This window comes from Ursus maritimus, unplaced genomic scaffold (genome assembly GCF_017311325.1).
Source record: "Ursus maritimus isolate PB19 unplaced genomic scaffold, ASM1731132v1 scaffold_22, whole genome shotgun sequence".
Taxonomy (NCBI): Eukaryota; Metazoa; Chordata; class Mammalia; order Carnivora; family Ursidae; genus Ursus; species Ursus maritimus.
In genome coordinates this window covers 36397400-36416328 of record NW_024424675.1, presented here as the reverse complement: position 1 = coordinate 36416328, position 18929 = coordinate 36397400, and the positions used below count along the sequence as shown (strand labels likewise).

The 18929-nt window shown below is 51.2% G+C and overlaps 2 protein-coding genes across 2 annotated transcripts in view; both read left to right on the top strand.

Annotated features, from left to right (window-relative positions):
- LOC121104566 (potassium voltage-gated channel subfamily B member 1-like) overlaps positions 1-203 on the top strand; it is a 1464-nt gene extending 1261 nt beyond the window's left edge. The window contains exon 2 of the mRNA XM_040637866.1: positions 126-203. Coding sequence (XP_040493800.1) covers positions 126-203 — 78 coding nt within the window. The remainder of the gene's footprint in view (positions 1-125) is intronic.
- Positions 204-924: 721 nt separating this feature from the next.
- The window catches only part of KCNB1 (potassium voltage-gated channel subfamily B member 1), a 94005-nt gene continuing 76000 nt past the window's right edge, over positions 925-18929 (top strand). Inside the window, exon 1 of the mRNA XM_008698205.2 lies at positions 925-1491. Within this exon, the coding sequence (XP_008696427.2) occupies positions 925-1491 (567 nt within the window). The remainder of the gene's footprint in view (positions 1492-18929) is intronic.

Below are 18929 nucleotides of genomic sequence, written 5' to 3'. Positions count from 1 at the left end.
GCCCCTCCTGTGGTGGGGTAGGGGGCACAGAGGGAGGGGCGGGACTCCACGCATATCTTGGCTTTGCATCTTTCAGGGCTCGCTTAGTTACCGGAGCGACCTCAAGAGATGCTCCCGTGCTTTAGGGGGAGGGGTCGCTCCGGAACAGCGAGGCTGTCTTTGACCACCCCGTCAGTTGCGACCTCCGACAGGTGGGCAGCTGAAATCCCCCCAGAATTCCCCCCAAGTCTTTTAAGGTTTAGAAAAAACAAACCCGCTGCCACCCCCTAGAACTCAAATTCTAATTATTTCGGAGCAGGGGGAAGGAAAAGATGAGAAATCTCAAAAAAAAAAAAAAAGTTTTTCATGCAGCGCCCCTTTCTGCCCATTGTGGGGCCTGGTTCGGGACTCGACGGGGAGACCCAGAAAGAAGCGAGTTTCAGCACTCGACGGGGAGGACAGCGCCCCGGGCGGCTGGGTCTGGCCTGGGCGGCAGAAACCCGGGGTGGGGCCTCCCGGATCCCCGGAGCGCCTCTTGGGGGCCCTCTCCCCGCCCCAAAGAGCGGCCCCTCCCTCCACCCATGGGGTGGGGCGGACTTCAGCACCGGCGGGAGGGACAGCGCCAAGCCTTTCAGCAACACCCCCCCACCCCCGCCCCCCAGTCCTGAGCCGCTTAAGCACAGGGAAGGTCAAGGCCGCTTGGGGCCCCGGTGGAGAGGTGGGGAGGGGCCGCGCCCAGCTCCCTGTTTGCTGACCCTCGTCCGCTTCCTGCTTTGCAGCGGTCGGGATGGAGGTGAGAAGACGGCCGTGACGTGCGCCGGCGCGGTCCCCTGCACCCCCAGCAGCCCACAGCGCTCCCTGCCCCCCTCCCCCGCAGCGGCCGGCCTTGCCGTCCAGTGACAGCGGCCTGGGGGGGCAGGGGGGGCGGGGGCGGCCGGACCAGCGATGCCGGCGGGCATGACGAAGCATGGCTCCCGCTCCACCAGCTCGCTGCCGCCCGAGCCCATGGAGATCGTGCGCAGCAAGGCGTGCTCGAGGCGCGTCCGCCTCAACGTCGGGGGTCTGGCACATGAGGTGCTCTGGCGCACCCTGGACCGCCTGCCCCGCACGCGGCTGGGCAAGCTACGTGACTGCAACACGCACGACTCGCTGCTCGAGGTGTGCGACGACTACAGCCTCGACGACAACGAGTACTTCTTCGACCGCCATCCAGGCGCCTTCACCTCCATCCTCAACTTCTACCGCACTGGGCGGTTGCACATGATGGAGGAGATGTGCGCGCTGAGCTTCAGCCAAGAGCTTGACTACTGGGGCATCGACGAAATCTACCTGGAGTCCTGCTGCCAGGCCCGCTACCACCAGAAGAAGGAGCAGATGAACGAGGAGCTCAAGCGCGAGGCCGAGACCCTGCGGGAGCGGGAGGGGGAGGAGTTCGATAACACGTGCTGCGCAGAGAAGAGGAAAAAGCTCTGGGACCTCCTGGAGAAGCCCAATTCTTCCGTGGCTGCCAAGGTGAGTCTGGGATCTGCGGGCAATTGCACTGGGGGCTCTGCCTGGGTCCCCAGCTCGAGGACCACCACTGGGGGTGTCTGCCTTAGTTCCCAAATAAGAAGACCAGAAAGGGGGGGGCTGAGCTGTGGCCCAGACCTCAGAGGTGAGGACCAACCCCTTTGGACTGTTCCTGTTTGTCTTGGTTACCTCATCCCTTCATTATTCAATACTTTATACCTCGACTCCGTTGGAGAAGAGGATTTGCGGAGACAAACTCCCGCAGCAAGAGGGTGAACACTGTAAATCAAAAGGCACAGAGGGACGGTAAAGACTTGCTGGGATGGAGTTGAGTTTGGTCTATAGACATGATGCTCCCTCGTGGAGTCCCAGACCCAGGCAAGGGGGGAGTCGCCTGCGATTCTAATACTTATCCTTGTATTTATAACCCCACTTTGCCCCAAGGAAGGAATGAAAGCAGCTTACAGGCATGCTTGGAGGACATTGAGATACTGTCAGGCAGTTTTAACATAAGTCAGAAAAATGAGGCAAAGGGACACTGAGGGGTGTGTGTGTGCATGCATGACGCACGCAGCTGGCTGCGAATGCTTGTGGGCGAAGGGTCACCCCTGGTTTGTTCTTTCTTTATTTATTTGGTGAGTTTATTCCAAGAATGATTTGGTGCAGCTTGTAAAGATGCTTTGGCTGTCGGAAGAGGATGTAAATTTTGAAATAAGAGAGAAAAATGAGGCAATGTGAAAAATGAAGCAGAAGGAGGCAGAAAGGCTTAGATCACACCACGTGGGCCAGTGTGCTGCCGGGTAAAGGCAGAGGCTCTGACGGCCTGAGACAGACTTGGGGTAGGGGGCCCAGCCAGGGAAGGGGATCAGTAGTTGATGAGCTGTTTCCTTGTGTCGGGCTGGGTTCCGGGAATGCCTCAGAGAGATGGGGCTCATCTTCAGGTGGCCAACGTGCTGGGTGTCGGGAGTAAATGACAGCAGTGTTCAGCGCTCTAAAAGAGGTTGTGTGAGGCCCAAGGGGGAGCCAGAAAAGAGAAGTGTTGATGTTGAAATCCAGGACTACCACATCGGGAAAGGCACTCTCAAAGAGTGGGGCCAAGAGGGGGTGGGGGTGGGGTGGACAGGTAGGTAAATGTGTTCTCTGCAAAAGGAAAAAGGCGTGTATACCGGCGTCGTGTATGTGCTTGGGCTGCCTCATGCTCCGCCTGGCCTCTCCTGGTGGGATCCCCCTGGCTTAGTTGGCCCCTCACTGAAGGTCTACCTGCAAGGCTGGCTCTGAAGGGGACACTGTGGGGTCCTTTTTCCAGATCCGGTGACTCAGGGAGAGGCCTCTGAGAGTAGATGCAGGAGGGGTGGCTGGGAGGAAGGCGGAGGGAGGCCTGAGGTTTTCTCTCTTCCCTGGCAACCCCAAAGAGAATGTAGAGATTTCTAGGCCTGGTTTCCTCTTCTGTGGGCTGCCTCTGACCATAATCCTGCCCTAGGTTTCGTGTCCAGAAAGCCTCCCTCTTAAGACAGTCACTCACCTTAACCGGCTTAGGATCAGCAGACTTATTTTGCTATTTCCAGGCCTGACACGGGTTCCTCCTACACACTCCCTGTTTAGGCCCAAACATGACTCTCCCCCCCCCACCCCCACCTCCCGTCCTGTCCCTATGACATGAGAATAAGGGGCTGGGAAGGGTCCAGTCACCCTCCCAGAGAAGAAGCAGGCAAAGGGCTGTGTTTGGGTTGGCGTCTGGCAGCAAGACAGGGGAGGGAGCTCAGGCTTGCAAAAGGCACTGTTTGGGAATAAACAGCCCCATCTTGCCCTCAGGTTAATCTGCTTGCAGGGACGAGCTTCATGACCTCTCCGTGATCCTAGGCTCAGGCTGTCAGCTCACATTCCTGGCAGATGGGCAGTCTAGGACATTCTGCAGCCAGAGCTGAAATGGGGAGGCAGGCAGGCAGACTCACTGGTCCCTCAGTATAGAAATCCTGACCGCCATTGATCAAACATTTACTGTGTATGGAATGTAACAACACAATTGGTCCTTATACCAGCTCTCTGTTATTATCCCACCTTTCACAAATAGGGAGGTTCAGAGAAGTTGAGTAACTTGCCTAAGGTCACACAGCAGGCAAACAGGAGTAGCCAGGAATTCAAACCCAAGTGTGATTTTGAAGATGTTGTTCTTTCCGTCGTGCTTAAGTGCCACAGACTTCTCCCAGTCTCCCTGCTTCCACTTTTGCCCCCTGCAAATCCATTGCCCACACCACAGCCAGAGTGAGCTTTTCAAAATCTAGATTGGATCACATTATTCACCTGCTTAAAATCCTCCACACTCAGAATAAAATCCAAACCCCCCACCATGGCATATCAGACCCCACTGAGCCGGTCCCCGTGTCCTCTCTCTGAGTTCATCTATTCAACTTCCTCTGGTTCACTGGGCTGCAGCCCCACTGGCTTCCTTGCTGTTCCCTACACAGGGCAGGCTTTGGCCTCTACCTCAGGACTTTTGCACCTGTTATTCCTGCCACCTGGAATGCTCTTCGCCAGCTTGTCTCATTGCCAGCTGCTTCTCCTCATTCCTCATTTGAGCAAGTCCCTGCTCAAATAACCCCTGCTCAGAGAGACTTTTCCCCGACCCCTGTCTAAAACAACCTTCTTCCCCTTTCTCTCTGCAGCCACATTCAATGTCTTTCCTGCATAGGCTTTGAGCGCCATTTGAAATTGTATTTGCTACCTTTTCTTTCTCCCGCTCCAGCGTGTGGGCTCTGTGAGTTACCGTCACTGCTCTGTTCTCAGCACCCGTCAAGGTGGCTGGCCCAGAGGAGCTCTGAGTAACTACACGTGGACTGAACGAATGGATCAGGCAGGCAGGCAGTGTGTCCCGGGTTTTGGGGATCTGTCTCTCATTCCTCACTGCCCGCCTGCAACCCAGCTTCCTGGTCACCTTCAATCACCTGTACTTTGCCCACCCCACCCCCCATCCCCCAAGTTCGATGCCTTGCTTGTCAGAAGAGCGAAGCCTATGGAAATTTCTCAGAGGCTGTGGAATGAGATGGCCAAGTGGAGCATCATTTCCCGTGGTTGTGAGATGCAGGAGAAAGCATACCTCATGTGTTTAGAGCAAGGACAGACCAGGGTTCCGGGCCCAGTCCCACCGCCTCCCCAGTTTCTTGCTTAGGCGGGTTCTTCACTTCTGCAAGCCGTTGCCTTCCACCTGTAAGATGGAGACACAAGGCCCTCCTTGCAGGGTCATCATGAAATCATGTTTGTCAAGATTTAGCACAGTGCCTAGCGCATGGGAGTGGGTGGGGCTTGTTGCTATAAATAGGAGCAGAGTCCTTTCTCTATGACTGGGTGGGCTGAGTTGCGACAAACTCTTTCCTCTGATAGCAGTACTGGGAGACGGAGCTGACGCTGTTAATAATTGATGGGGTGTTCTGGCAACGCGGAGACAAACCGAAGTGCAGGCTCTAGCCTTCACCGTCAGGGGAGTGAAAATCAAAATCCATTAGGCAAAAGGCCATGTGATTGATTCTTGTTTGGAAGCTGGGGTCAGCCCCGTTGGAGCGACAGGACTGTGGTCCTGGGCCACCACTGGGTTTCCACTTTCTCGGAAAAATCTCCAGGCTTCTCTTAGCAGGAGAGAGAGGCAATTAATTTGCCAGGCCAGGAGCATCTGCCCTCCCTGGAACAGTCTCAGTGCGTGTATCTCAGTCTGATTGGCTACTGTTGACTGTGCCAGGCACTAGTTAGGGGTACCTTATATCCCCTAGCTCATTGAAACCCCTTCAACAATCCTATCAGGTAATCTGCCAATTTGGACTGCAAGTAATAGACTAGAGAACTCAGAGTGGCCTCTACAAGGAGGAAGACGCACCATCTCCCGTAACAGGAAGTTCCAAGGTAGCTGGTTTCAGGTTAATGGCTCCATGCTGCCGTCAGGATTCTAGAATCTTTCTGTCTTTCTGCTCCTCCAGTTCCTGCAGATGTCTTGGTCCTCAGGCTTAATGCCTCATGTCACAAGACGGCTAATGTAGACCCATGAGGTCCAACCAGTGCAGAGGGACATTTTATCCCGAGAGGCAAACCTTTTTCCAGGAGCCCCGTTAGACTTCTTTTCAAATCCCATTGGCCAGGATCCCGTCACGTGCTCATGCTCTCGCTGCAGGGAAGCCAGGGAAGGCAAGCGTCTGGCATTTTCAGATGCAAGGAGGAATGGCTTCAATGAGTGGTATTAAGACTCTTTCACAAAGAGAAAATTGAGGCTCTGAAAGGTGAAATCACTTGCTGGAATGCCCACAATTAAATACTCAATACATATTTGTCGTAGGAATGAAAATGGCAGAGCTAGGGTTTGAACCCAGGCTGGTCTGGTTCCCAGCTTGTGTTTCTTAATCCTGGAATCTTGGGCAGATCGTTCAAGCTGTCTGCACTTTAGTGAGCTCATCGGCCAAATGGCAGTTAGAGCAATGCCCACCTCTTGGGGCTGTTTCGATGACTCAGCGAGATTTCAGATGCGAATATAATTTGCAAATGGAAAGTACTTTATAAACGTGAATAATCATAATAATGATATATTATTATATTCAAAAAATGGGGGTGGCCTTTATTTAAAGATAGTGGTCGGTATTTTGCCCACCACAGATTTGATTAAGAATCATCTCTTCATGGGGGTGGGGCACCTGGCTGGCTCAGTCAGTGGAGAGTATGACTATTGATCTCAGGGTTGTGAGTTCAAGCCCCATGTTGAGTATCAAGATTACTTAAAATTAAATAAAAAAAAAAAAAGGAATCATCTCTGGGGTCCAGCAGACGTGGTTCAGTTCTCAGGTCCATGGCTTGCCAAGTATATGACCTTGGGCAAATTCCTTCCCTTCTCTGAGTCTTAGTTTCCTCATCTAGGAAATGGGAATTAAAATGGAGCCCACCTGGCAGGGCCACGAGGAGGCAATCTGCATAAAGTGCCTGGCACATGGTCAGCATCCGCTAAACGACAGCAGCGATTATTGGCTTTATTGGGGGATCCCTCTCTGCTAGCTGCACTCCTGGTCGGCAGCATCCCCTGCCCCAGTGTTGTGGACTGCCCGATCATGGCCCGCCTTTTGGGGATTTCATGCCTCTAATGTGATGATGCTTCTGCTTCCTTCACTGGAGCCAGGGGGAATCAGGGATTATCATCAAGAAAAAACGAGGGTGTGGGAAACCGAAAAAATGAGGAAAACCAATTTGGAATCTCTGGGGCCCCTTCAGCGCTGTGAGTCACCTGCGGCCGAGGCTCTCGCCAGCCCCAGGTCAGTCATCCTAGATGTTTGTGTTTATTCCTCGGAGACGATATTGCAGAGACCTGGAATCCTGGCTGTGAGGTCACACCGTCCTGGGTTGGAATCCCAGCCCTGCCATTTCCTAGCTCTGGACTTTGGGCAAATCATTTCGTCTCCCCCAGCTTCCATTTCCGATTCTGTAGATGAGGATGACAACGAAACCCCTCATGGGGCTGCCCAAGGGGTTGAGAATGATGGCAGATGCGAGGCGCCGAAGGCGGGCGGCAGGAATCCAGGAGCCCCGCCTGATATAAGGAAACACAGAGGATGCTCCAGCGAATTGTGTGGGTCACACAGCAAGCCAGTGAAAGGTCAGGGACCATTTCCCCGGCCTTTCCGACCTCACTGGTACCCTCATTGAGGCTCAAAGATCTTTCTGTTCTGTTAGGATGCTTGACCAGGATCATACCTTGGCAGCTGGTCTCTTGGGGGTTTTGAAAGGCTACAAAATGTGAAAATGCTTAGGGAGGGAAAACGTTGGCCAAATGAGCAGTTTGGCCAAAGCTTCATTAACTGAAAGAGAACAAGCACGCAGTAAACACCAACTCTATACCCAGCACTTTGTGTACTTCCTGGACTTGATAGTAGTGTGCATGGGAGCCCTGATTTTAGAGCTGGATGGCCCAAGTCCAAAGTCGGGTTCCTTTACTCACTAACCGTGTGATCTGGGGCAAATTGCTGTACCTCTCTGGGCCCTGGGTGTTTCATGCATCAAGTGAGGGCAGTAACAATGCCTGTCTCATTGAATTGCTATCAAATTAAATTAAATTAATGCATGCAAAGGGTCTGGCACATAGAAAGCCTTCAGTAACTTTTAGGGTTTTTGTTTTTTATTGTCATCATCTTATTTATTTATTTATTTATTTTTTAAAGATTTTCTTTATTTATTTGACAGAGAGACAGCCAGCGAGAGAGGGAACACAGGCAGGGGGAGTGGGAGAGGAAGAAGCAGGCTCCCAGTGGAGGAGCCTGATGTGGGGCTCGATCCCATAACACCAGGATCACGCCCTGAGCCGAAGGCAGACGCTTAACAACTGCGCTACCCAGGCGCCCCTGTCATCATCTTATTTAATCCTCCTGATGATCTCGCCAGATAAGTAAGCTCTTTAAAAAAAAAAAAAAAGTCTTCTTCTGAAATGAGGCGCGCTCGTTGTAATAGGGCGGGGTTATATAACTCGCTCACCATCACAGGGCAGTTGGGGCAGAACGGGACTCGGCCCTGAGAGACGAGATGCAGCGTCCCACCCAGATCATTTCGCTCTCACCATTTCGGTGCCACCAGCCCAGCTCCCAGCTGCCCAGCGCCTGCTTTGCCTTGGAACCTTCCTCCGGCCATTGAGTCCAGTAAAGACAGGGACCTAATGCCCCACCCAGAGCAGCCCTGCAGTGCGGATTGATGGGAGAAGCTGTATGAACACCCCGGCTCCCGCACCCCTGCATGGGGGTGTAACTCAGAGGTGCCTGGTCTACAAAGGGCCCCAGAGTTTCTGGTGCCCACAGTAGTTCCTTGCTTGATGATACAACCTGTTTGGCTTCTTTCCCTTCCCTGTCTCACGGCCCCTCTCCCCTACCAGTGTTTTCTGGGATCACTTCCCACATACGCTGCTTGCACTTGGATCCCTGTCTTAGGATCTGGATCTGGGGGAATGAACCATAGATCTGTGGGAAATGTCACGTCTTCAGTGTCCTGGTTGTCTTGTGGGCTAAAAAAGCATCTTACAACAAAACCCCTACCAGAGACCCTCCTAAAAGGAGAGAATCCGGGGCTGGCAGGCTCGGTTCGCCTCACCTGCATCTCCTGGATACAGTAAGAACCAACAGCAGCAGTAGCCATCGTAGCGTGCTTACGGGGGGGTGCAGACGCGAGGGGCATTACAGGCCCACTGGCTCTGAGTCCTGAGCCACTCCCTGAAGGAGGGGCAGTTATCCTCATCCTACAGCCATGGAGACGGAGGCCCAGAGAGGTGAAGTGGCTGGCCCACAGTCACACAGGGAATGGGAGGGCTCCCTGACTTTGAACCCCTGGTCTGGCTCTGTGCTGCGGGAAGAGCCTTCAGGAAGTGAGACGCGAGCTCCAGGAGCCATCCCCACCTTGCCCTTCTCACCCTAGGGAACGTGCTTTGAGGGGAGAGATGGGTTCAGCGTCTCCCACTTGACTCAAGAGTGTTCCTGGCTCCTGATTCATCATGACCCTGCCCCCAAAGGCAGGTGGGACCACTGGAGACACAGGGTTAGCATTAAGCATTATTTTAATAGGTAATTTAATAGATAAGGCCCAACCTTCTCTCTAAGGGAGAGACTCTTGGTGTCGATGCCTCTGGTAAAGGGGGGCACGACCCGGGAGCCAGGAGCTAGAATTAATATATTAATGTCCAGCGTGCAATTCTCCTTCAAATGTTTCCCTGGCGACATAAATAACAAGACGTAATGTCACCGTGCAAGACAGATTCCTAAGGGCCTGGGTTCAAATCCCACCTCCGTCACTTCCTGGCGGTGCACCTCACCTCTGTAAGACCGGGAAGTAGACGTAAGAAAGAAGGCGTACCTTGCAGAGCGGTGATGTCAACCCTGGCTGCACCTTCAGATCCCTTGAGCTTTGAAAAACGCTTATGCCTGAGCCCCACAATGGGAACACAGCCCCCAGATGATTTCTTGTTTTATTTCTGGCAAAATACATAAAACATAAAATTCACTACTTTAACCGTTTTTCAGTATATAGTTGAACAGCGTTAAGTATATGCACGCTGTTGTGCAACCAGTCTCCAGAAATTGCTCGTCTTGCAGAACTGAAACTCTGTATCTATTAAACAATGGCATTCCGTTCCTCACCCCTCAGCCCCTGGCAGCCACCATTCAGCTTTCTGTCTCTGTGAATTTGACTGCTGTAGGTGCCGCATGTAAATAGAATCATGCACTATTTGTCTTTTTGTGACTGGTTTATTTCACTTAGCGTAAGGTCCTCAAGGTGCATCCGTGTAATAGCTTGTGTCGGCATTTCCTTCTTTACGGCTGAATAGTACTCCCTGGTACTCTGTGTAGCCATCCATCCGTCCGTGGATGGTTGGCTTGCTTCCAACCTTCGGCTGCTGCGAATAACGTTGCTATGAACCTGGGTGTACAGATATCTCCTCGAGACCCTGCTTTTCATTCTTCTGGGTGTATATCCAGTAGTAGAGTTGCTGGATCATGTAGTAATTCTTTTTTTTTTTTTTTTTTTTTTTTTTTTTTTTTGCTTTTTTGCGGCACCACCATAACTGTTTTCCCCAGCAGCTGCACCATTTGACATTCCCACCAACAGAGCCCAAGGTTCCAGTTTCTCCACATCCTCACTAATGCTTGGTATTTTCTGTTCTTTCAATAATAGCCATTCTTCTGGGTGTGAAGCGGTGTCTCATTGTCGTCTTGATTTGCATTTCACTAATGACGAGTGATGTCGAGCATCTTTTCATGAGCTTGCTGGCCATTTGTACAGATTCTTTAGAGAAATGTCTACTCAAGTCATTTCCCTGTTTTCTCATCAAGTTGTTTGTGTTTTGTTGTTGTTGAGTTGTAGAGTTCTTTATATATTCCAGATATTAACCCCTTATCAGATCTATGATCTGCACATATTTTCCCCCATTCTGTAGGTTGCCTTATCACTTGGGTGATTGTGTCTTCGATGCACCTGAGTTTTTAATTTTGATGAAGTCCTATTTGTCTATTTTTATTTTGGTCGCCTGTGCTTTTGGTGTCTTAGCCAAGAAGTCATTGAGTAATCCAGTGGCATGAAGCTCTCCCCCTATTTTTTCTTCTGAGAGTTTTATACTTTTAGGTCTTACATTGAGGTCTTTGAAACATTTTGCACTAATTTGTGTGTGTGGTGTGAGGTAAGGGACCAACTCTATTCTTTCGCATGTGGGCACCCAGTTTTCCCAGCACGATTTGCTGCCCTGGATGACTGCCTCTTGGGGAGAGCCCTGGGGTAGGGACGGTCAGAGGCCCTAACAGGCATAGAGCTCTGTGTGCAATGCTGGGGACATAGGGAGTGCTGTCTGGGTAATTGTTGACAGGGATAACGGACAGTCCCTGACACACCCAGCATGGCTCCACCATTCCTCTTCTGCTCATGAAAGTTTTGTGGAATGCAAGTGAGAGAGAGAGTGAAACACAAGCATGGGTGACACCTGTCCGGGATGTGGCCACTTCTCACCACCCCACTACTGCATTCCTGACCCCCATCCTCTCCCATCTGAACCACTGCAGGAAACTCTTCCTGTCTGTGCTTCCATCTTCCCACCACCCCACAGTCTGTCCCCCACACACAGCCAGAGGGACTTCTGTGAGTCAGATCTGCTCACTCCCCTGCTCAGAATCGTCCCATGGCTCCCATCTCCCTCAGGAAAGAAACTCAAGTCCTATCATCTGCCTCCAGGGCCCTTGTCTAGCATCTTTCCCCTCTCCTCCAACATCCTTCCAACCTCCTTCCCTACCACGCTCCCTCTCTCCATCACTGCAACCTACCCACAGTGGCCTCTTCGCTATTCCTCAGGCAAACCACTCTAACATCTTGGGGCCTTTGCATTTGCTGTTTCTTCTGCCCATAGTCTTCCTGCAGCTATCCGTAAGACTCACTGCTCACATTGTTCAGATCTCAAGTTCAATGTCATCTCAGCGAGGCAATCCCTGACCCCCCTATAAAATAGTATTCCCAGCGCTTCTCATTCTCCTCTCCTGCTTTATTTTTTTCTCCACCTGACATGGCATATAATTACTTATGCGGTTACCTTTTCTGTCCCTCACTTGGTCCAAGCTTCAAAGGGCCGGGCTGTGGTACCCCCAGTGCCTAGAACGGTGCCTGCCACCCAGGAGACACTCAATAAATGTTTGTCAAATGAATGAATGATGTTATCCTAGAGATAACTGAGAATGTGCGCTCGTCCATGAAAAAAGGAATTTGTTTACAACCTTCGGGGCTTCATTGTTATTACTAACACATTTCTGGAAATCTGACTGGCATAGACTTTGGCCACACTCGGGATGCAGAATGCCTGCGGTTTCTCAACCTGAGCTCGGTTTCTCAGCCTCGATACTATTGACATTTGGAGACGGATGATTCTTTGTCGTGAGGGGCTGTCCTGTGCATTGTGGGGTGGTGAGCCGCAAACCTGGCCCCCACCCACTGGATGATGCTTGAAAAGTGGGCATCACAGAAATAAAGGACGAGCAGCTGCCAGGAGGGTGCTGGAACATTCCAGGCAAGAGAAGATGGCAGCCTGGGGGAGGGTGGGGGGCAGGGGAGTCCGTGAAGAGTGGTGGGTTTGGGATACATGTGGGATGTGGGGGCAGTTCCTGGGCAGTCACAAACCCTCAGCCTCCCCCAGTGTCTGCAGATGCCCAGTCCATGTCTCGGGTCTTAGGCCCTGGCCATTTTCTAGCTGTGAGTCCTGGCTCAGTTTCCCCATCTGTAAAATGGGCCCAGTCGCAGCCTTACTGCATGAAGATGTTGTGAGGATTAGATAGGGTGAAATGGTAAATAACAAGAAACATGCGTAATGCCCACAAGATCAATATCAGCTGTTACGATTACGATTGGCTGGTTATTCATACCTACTTCACGCTGGGGCACTGTGCCAGGTGCTGGGGACACAGCAGAGAACAAAATAAAGATCCCAGCCTTAATGGCACTGATATTCCAGAAGGGGAGAGAGTGAAACCATTCAAAGCATAAACAAATACAGATGCTGATTGGAGCAAAAGGCAACTGTGACAAAGGAGTCATAAAATGATCAGTGTCATAAAATGAACACTGGATGTTTGATGCTACTGAGGAACTAATGCCGTTTTTTTAGGTATGATAATGCTATTGTGGTTATGTTTTTAAATATTCATCTTTTAGAGATACAAACTGAAGTATTTTGGATGAAATTACAAGATCAAAGAGTATAAAATTTTGGTTGGTGACAGATGCCATGAAGAAAGGTCAGCAGGAAAGGGAGGGCATGGTGTTTGGGTGGGGGCTTTTACCGGGATGGTCAAGAAAGGGCTCACCAAGAAGGTGACGATTAAGCAGAGATGTGCAGAGAAGGAGGTATGTGGACTTTGCAGGGAAGAGTGTTCCTGATGGAGAAAACAGCATGTGCTAAGGCCCTGGGGCAGGAGCATGTCTGGGTCAGTCAAGGTACAGCCAGGTGGCTAGCTCGGCTGGAGAGGAGTGAGCCAGCAGGGGAGTTAGGGAGATAAGATCAGAGGGGTGAGCTTGTCTGTCACTGTTGGACCGTGGCCTTTCCACTGAGCCTCCAGATTGGCCTCCCTGCCTCCAGCCTTCCTCCTCCAGTCCATCGTCTGCAGAGAACCAGAGCCATCTTTCTCAAGTATAATCTGCTCACATCATCCCCTTCTGGAAACGCTTCTAAGGTTCTCACTACTCTCAGGATAAAGTCCAAACTCCTTAGCTTGACCTTCAAGGCTTCAGCCAACCTTTCCACCTTCACTTCCTTCCATACCTTCTCCATGACCCCTCTGCTCATTCCACACCCACCTTCTGGCATTCCTGGACTACTCCGTCCTTCCCTAGTCCTGCTCCACACCTTTACTCAGGCTTATTGTTCTGCCTTGCACCCCCTTCTTCCTCTTGTCTGCCTGCGGTCTCTCTTTCCTCCCTTCACCACCCACATCCTCTTCAGGCAGCACTGGTTTCTCTCTCCTCTGTGCTCCAAAAACCTGATGTTCATACCTTCCTCGCACAAAACACTGTGAAGAGTAGCTTATGGGCTGTTCTGTGGATGCCAGGCCTGGCCCACAGAGAGACACGGATGCTTTAAAAAGCAGGCTCTGCAACCTGACTGCCTGGAGTCAGATCCCAGCTCAGGGATGATTCAAGCTGTGTGTCCTTGGTGGGATGACTTAACTTCTCTGGGCTTTGACTTCCTGATCCATAATCTGGGGAGTCTCACAACAGCCAGGGTTCTATACGAAGCACTCAGAGCAGTCCCAGGCACTCAGCAAGGGTTCAGGACAAGTTAACTATTGTTATTATTTTTGCTTCCATGTTAGTAAACGTTTGTTGAGTGAATGAGTGAGCAAACTTGCATGATTGTGTCATGATTCATCAGAGGGATCTCCCCTGCAAAGCAAGGGTCTCCCAGGTGTACTCCCTCCCATTTCCTCCCTGCTTCCTTGTCTCTACTCACTCCTGTGCCTAAGCTTCCTGGGCCAGGAAGAAGTGACCTCTGGCCTTCCATTCACAGCAAGACATAATTAAATTAGACACTTGAGGTGTTTTCCTCATGCCCTGACGGTTCCATTTTTGTTCTGCCGCAAGGCTAGTCTCCACCATAATTGCCCAATGTGGCCTGGCAGGCGGATGCTGTCTGAGAGAATGTTACCTTCGCCAATTCCACACCATTACTCCCATCCACCAGGTAATGGGCCTGGACTCAAACGGCTTCTAAAAATAGACCATCATATTTCACTAATTGCTGCCCAGGGCCCATCCTTGAGTCTTTCAAGGCCTGTGTGATCCTTGGGGCCCTTGACCTTGGTCAGCTCGGCGTCTTAGAGTCCTTGTGGACCCAAGTGTGCCAAGGAGGCAGCCCCCGATTGCCCTGCCAGGGGCATGTGGAAAGCAAAAAGAAGGTAGAGCTATGATGATGATATTGAACCTGCTTTCCATTTGTTCATCGTGCCTGGAATTCCCACTCTCTTTGAAGGGATCAATTTTCCTTTATCTTCTATGCCGTGGATATGTTTACATATCATTTATTATTCCTTGAAATAGTGACCGCAGTTTCATTCAGTCATCCTTTCCTCTTCCTGGGACAATCCTTTTGGTTTCAAAGTTAGCTTCCATTCTAGGCTCCTCCGGACCCCATAACTTTCTGTGGGTGTATGTGCATGTTCTGAGGTCCCGCCTCAGTGCCACCTGTGGTTTGTGCCACAAATATCCATTGCTTATTACTGTATTCTATGTACCGCGCTGGGTGCTCGAGGAGCACTTGTGTATCTATTCGTTAGGGTTCTGTTGGTGGCACGTAAAAAATATACAGCTCAAACAGACCTAAGCAGAAAATGCAACTGAAAAGTCCTGGGTTAGGGGTGGCTTCAGGCAGGGCTGGATCCAGGGGTTTAACTATGTCATCAGTACTTGGTGTCTGATATCTCTAAGTTCTGGCTTCTCTACCAACGTGGCTGGAAAGATCATCTCCAGCAACTGCAGGCTTCCATCCTGTGGGAAAAGCAAGTTTTTTTTCCCAAATAGAGCCAGCAAAACACCCAGGACTGATTTTCATTCCATCCCTAAGCCAGTCACTTCAACAGGTCTGGATCACATCTTAGTGACTGGAGCTGGGAAGAGACCAAGAGATGGAAGTAAAAGAGGTAGCACCCAGGGAGAGATTGAGGTGCTGCTACCAAGAGCGGGGGGAATAAATGTAGGCAGCAAAAATAATCCACAGCCATCATGGAGCTTCCAGCCTCCTGCAGGGAGATGGGCATGAAACAAACAATAAGCACACGGTGTAATCTGTATGCCGTGAAGGAGAGAAGCGGGATGATTTGATGGAGAACAACAGGGTGTGGTCAGAGGGCCTCTCCGGGCAGGTGGCCCTTCCTGAGCACCTGGACTTGACTTCTCTCCTTCCCAAATTGCAGAAACGACCTTTCTTCCACGAGTTCTGTCTTTCTGTCTTGCACCATTTAACGTGCTCCCTCTTGGATTCTCTTTTCTTCTGAACTTGTTTTCTCTCCCCAAGTAAAGCAGGAAGCTCTCAAAGTCTGGGACTGTGTCTTCTTCGGCTCTGTGTTCTGAAGCAGGCTGGGCGGGCTGCCGGTTTCAGTCCTGAAGTTCTATTGGAACACCTGCCACATTCCTTTATTTCCCTATTCTCTAAGGCTGCTTTGAGTTACAATAGCATTTACAGGAAAAGTTATGTTCTAACACTGCCCCAGGGCCTGATGCAGAGGCGGGGCTTCATCAGAAGGGGTTTGCTGGAGCACCAGAGGGAGGGAACAAAGGCACAAGCTAGCTGTGTGACCTTGAGCCGATCACTTAACCTCTCTGGGCCTCTGGCTCCAGATCTTGCAATGCCGACTGCCTCTTCTCATCCTTCAGATCTTGGCTCATATGTCACCTGTTCAGAAAGGCCCTCCCTGACCTTGAATGACCACTTTGGATGTGGCGGCATTTACGTTCTTTCCACGATGAAATGTCTTTCTGGGGCAGGGGCCCTTCCCCTCCTCTTCACCAACACTTTCCCTTGTCTCATACGTCACGTCTGGTAGGATAAGTGGGAAGAACTCTGGTTTGAAACTCTGGAGGCTTCGGTTTATAATCCCCACGCTGCCACATACATGAGCTATGAGAACCTCAGCAGACAGACCCTTCGGCTCTCTGGCCTCAGCTTCCCTGGCTGGAAAATGGGTATGGCAGCTCTACCAAGCGGGAAAGACCAGGGTGCCGGAGCAGCCAGCATGGTGCTGGGCCAAGATCAGTGCTTCGTTCGTGTCATTGGTTTTCCTTTCCCCCTCCTTTTCTCAAGAGGGAAAGAGGAAAGATAGTCTACCCCAAACCTTGCCATAATCTGGCCTCCGACTACGACATGTTGCCTGCTCGAATTCTTCGTGCAATGACTGTGCCAAGGAGCGGCTGGAAGGTAGGCAGCTTTCTCTTACATAAAGCGCTATGCAAATGTGACCCAAGGCAAGTCCCTGAGTCCCGCTCCCTGTCCTTCCAGGTTGCTGCCCCCAAGCCTCCCCCCCTTCATAAACATTTTAGACCCTTACTGGCCTCAAGACTGGGAGAAGAGACCAATCCGAAGAGGTCATTTTCTAGACAGACTGGAGAGATCCGTGGTGGGTGCGTGCGTGCAGGATTCCCCTAATTACTGAGCGTGCGCTGGCGGGGCGGGCTGTAGAATTTGAGGGGGTGTAGTGCCAAACGAAAACGCAGTCCCCCTTGTTCAAAAATTCATGAGAATTTTAAGGCCGTGACATTAGAGCAGGCAACCAAGCTCGGGACCCTTCAAAACCCAGGGCCCTGTGGGACCATGCGCGCTGCACCCCCACGAAGCCAGCCCTGCCCACCAGAAAGAAAGACTCAGAAGCCCTGGGTGAGGAGTAGAAAGTCCCTCAGTCCCGGAGAATCTGTCAGGGAAAAAATGCCTCCTCGGGGACCTTGAACTCAGATGGCCACAGGGGCCGCAGAGGGACTGTTAACAAGCAAAGCTGTGGTGGGAAGAACTGTGATATTTCAGTGAGCAAGACAGTTAACACTCAGCCTTGGTGTCAAGGAGGCAATAGGGAGCGGTGGGAACTGGAGCGCACATGCCCATCGAAAGGGGCAGCTGCTATTCAGCTCCAGGCTGGGTTCTGATGCAGGGCTCAAGCTCACGACCCTGAGATCACGACCTGAGCCAAGATCAAGAGTCAGACATTGAACTGACTGAGCCACCCAGGTACCCCGCCGAGAGATTTTAATTTTTTCACGTGAGATATCCCAAGTTATTAATATTGGCAAATAATTTTTTTTAAAAACTGTTGTTTTAATTTTTTTTAAAGATTTTATTTATTTATTCGACAGAGATAGAGACAGCCCCCGAGAGAGGGAACACAAGCAGAGGGGGAGTGGGAGAGGAAGAAGCAGGCTCATAGCGGAGGAGCCTGATGTGGGGCTCGATCCCATAACGCCGGGATCACACCCTGAGCCGAAGGCAGACGCTTAACCGCTGTGCCACCCAGGCGCCCCGGCAAATAATTTTTTTAAATTAAACATATTTGAGTGGGCCAAACAGAATAGTCCTGTGGACCACTTCCAGCCCTAAGGGCTCCACTTTTATGGCCCTGGAGGCACAGAGCCTTCTGATGGCTAAAATGGGAGGGAGGATCATTTCTGGTGTCTGAGGCCCTCCCGTCTGGAAGGGGGAGATGAGGGTAGGGCTTGGGTGACAGAAGCAGCGGGTCCCCCTCCCCTCTCCTTACTCTGGCAGCAAGCACAAGACAGGGTGGCAGGTGTTTTTTGAATGAATGACTGTCCTACCCAGCTGGGACTTGGCTTCAAAACCCAAGGCACCCCCAGCGGGTGCCAACACAAGTCAGGGAAATCCTTAACTAATTAGCTAATAGGAGCCAACGTCCCCTTCCCCAACCTCCAACTAGAGCAAGAAGAAAAAGCCGCTGGAAGGCTGTAAGAAGTACTGGGTATTGAGTCACCAAACTGGACTGGTTCTGAGCCTCAGGTTCCTCATCTGTAAAATGGGAACAGCAAGTTCCCAGGGGTTGTCCGGCAGACTGCATGAGAAGAAGCATGTAAAGTGCTCAGCAAAGTGTCTGATGTGCAAAGAAATATAAGCTGGCGTTATTTTTATTTTCATCTTCCTCCTCCCCATCCGAGCATTTGGCTTATCTCTAGGGGCTGTGCGCCCATGGAAGAGTTTGTTGTGTAGAATTAAACTTTAGATCCTTGCAAAGTAGTGTCAGCTCTACAAATTCAGGCTGGGAAGCGTGAGCGTTCGGGAATTTTTGGCAGAGATTAGGAGCCCGGGATGGGGATGCTGATGTTCAAGGTTGGAATTACGCTGCTCAAGATCACAGCAGTGATGTTCATTGTGGGGACACTGGCATTCAGGGTCACAGTTCTGGGGTTCAGTGTTAGAAGGCTGCCATCCATTATCAGAATTCTCAGATCTGTAATTGGACCCGAGGAGTATAGGGCCAGAGTACTGCTACTCGTGATCGGGCAAGGTCGGCACGCTGATCTTCCAGGCTGGAAGTCATGTTCGAGTCTGAATTTTGAAGGTCAAGGTCAGGACACTTCAGTGGTGTTCACAATTGGACTTCTGGCAGGCGTTCAGAACCTCCGTGTTTGGAGTCGGAACGCTTATCCCCGACTCATTGTTTTGTGGCTCTCATCCCTTCTGTGTGTCGTTAAAGCTTCATCGTCCCCCCGTCTGGCAGCAGTTCCTGACCAAACGCAAACCACAAAAGGTCTCCAAACCTCCATTTAGCCAGTGGGATTCTGTTATTTACGCCTCCTTCCCCTACCTGTTTCTGACACCCATCCCCTCAGGAGGTGCTCTAAGGGGGACATGATCAGCGGAAAGGCAGTTAAACAATGACTCCCCTGCCCCACCCCTGCCAAAGACACTTGACCTGTTATCC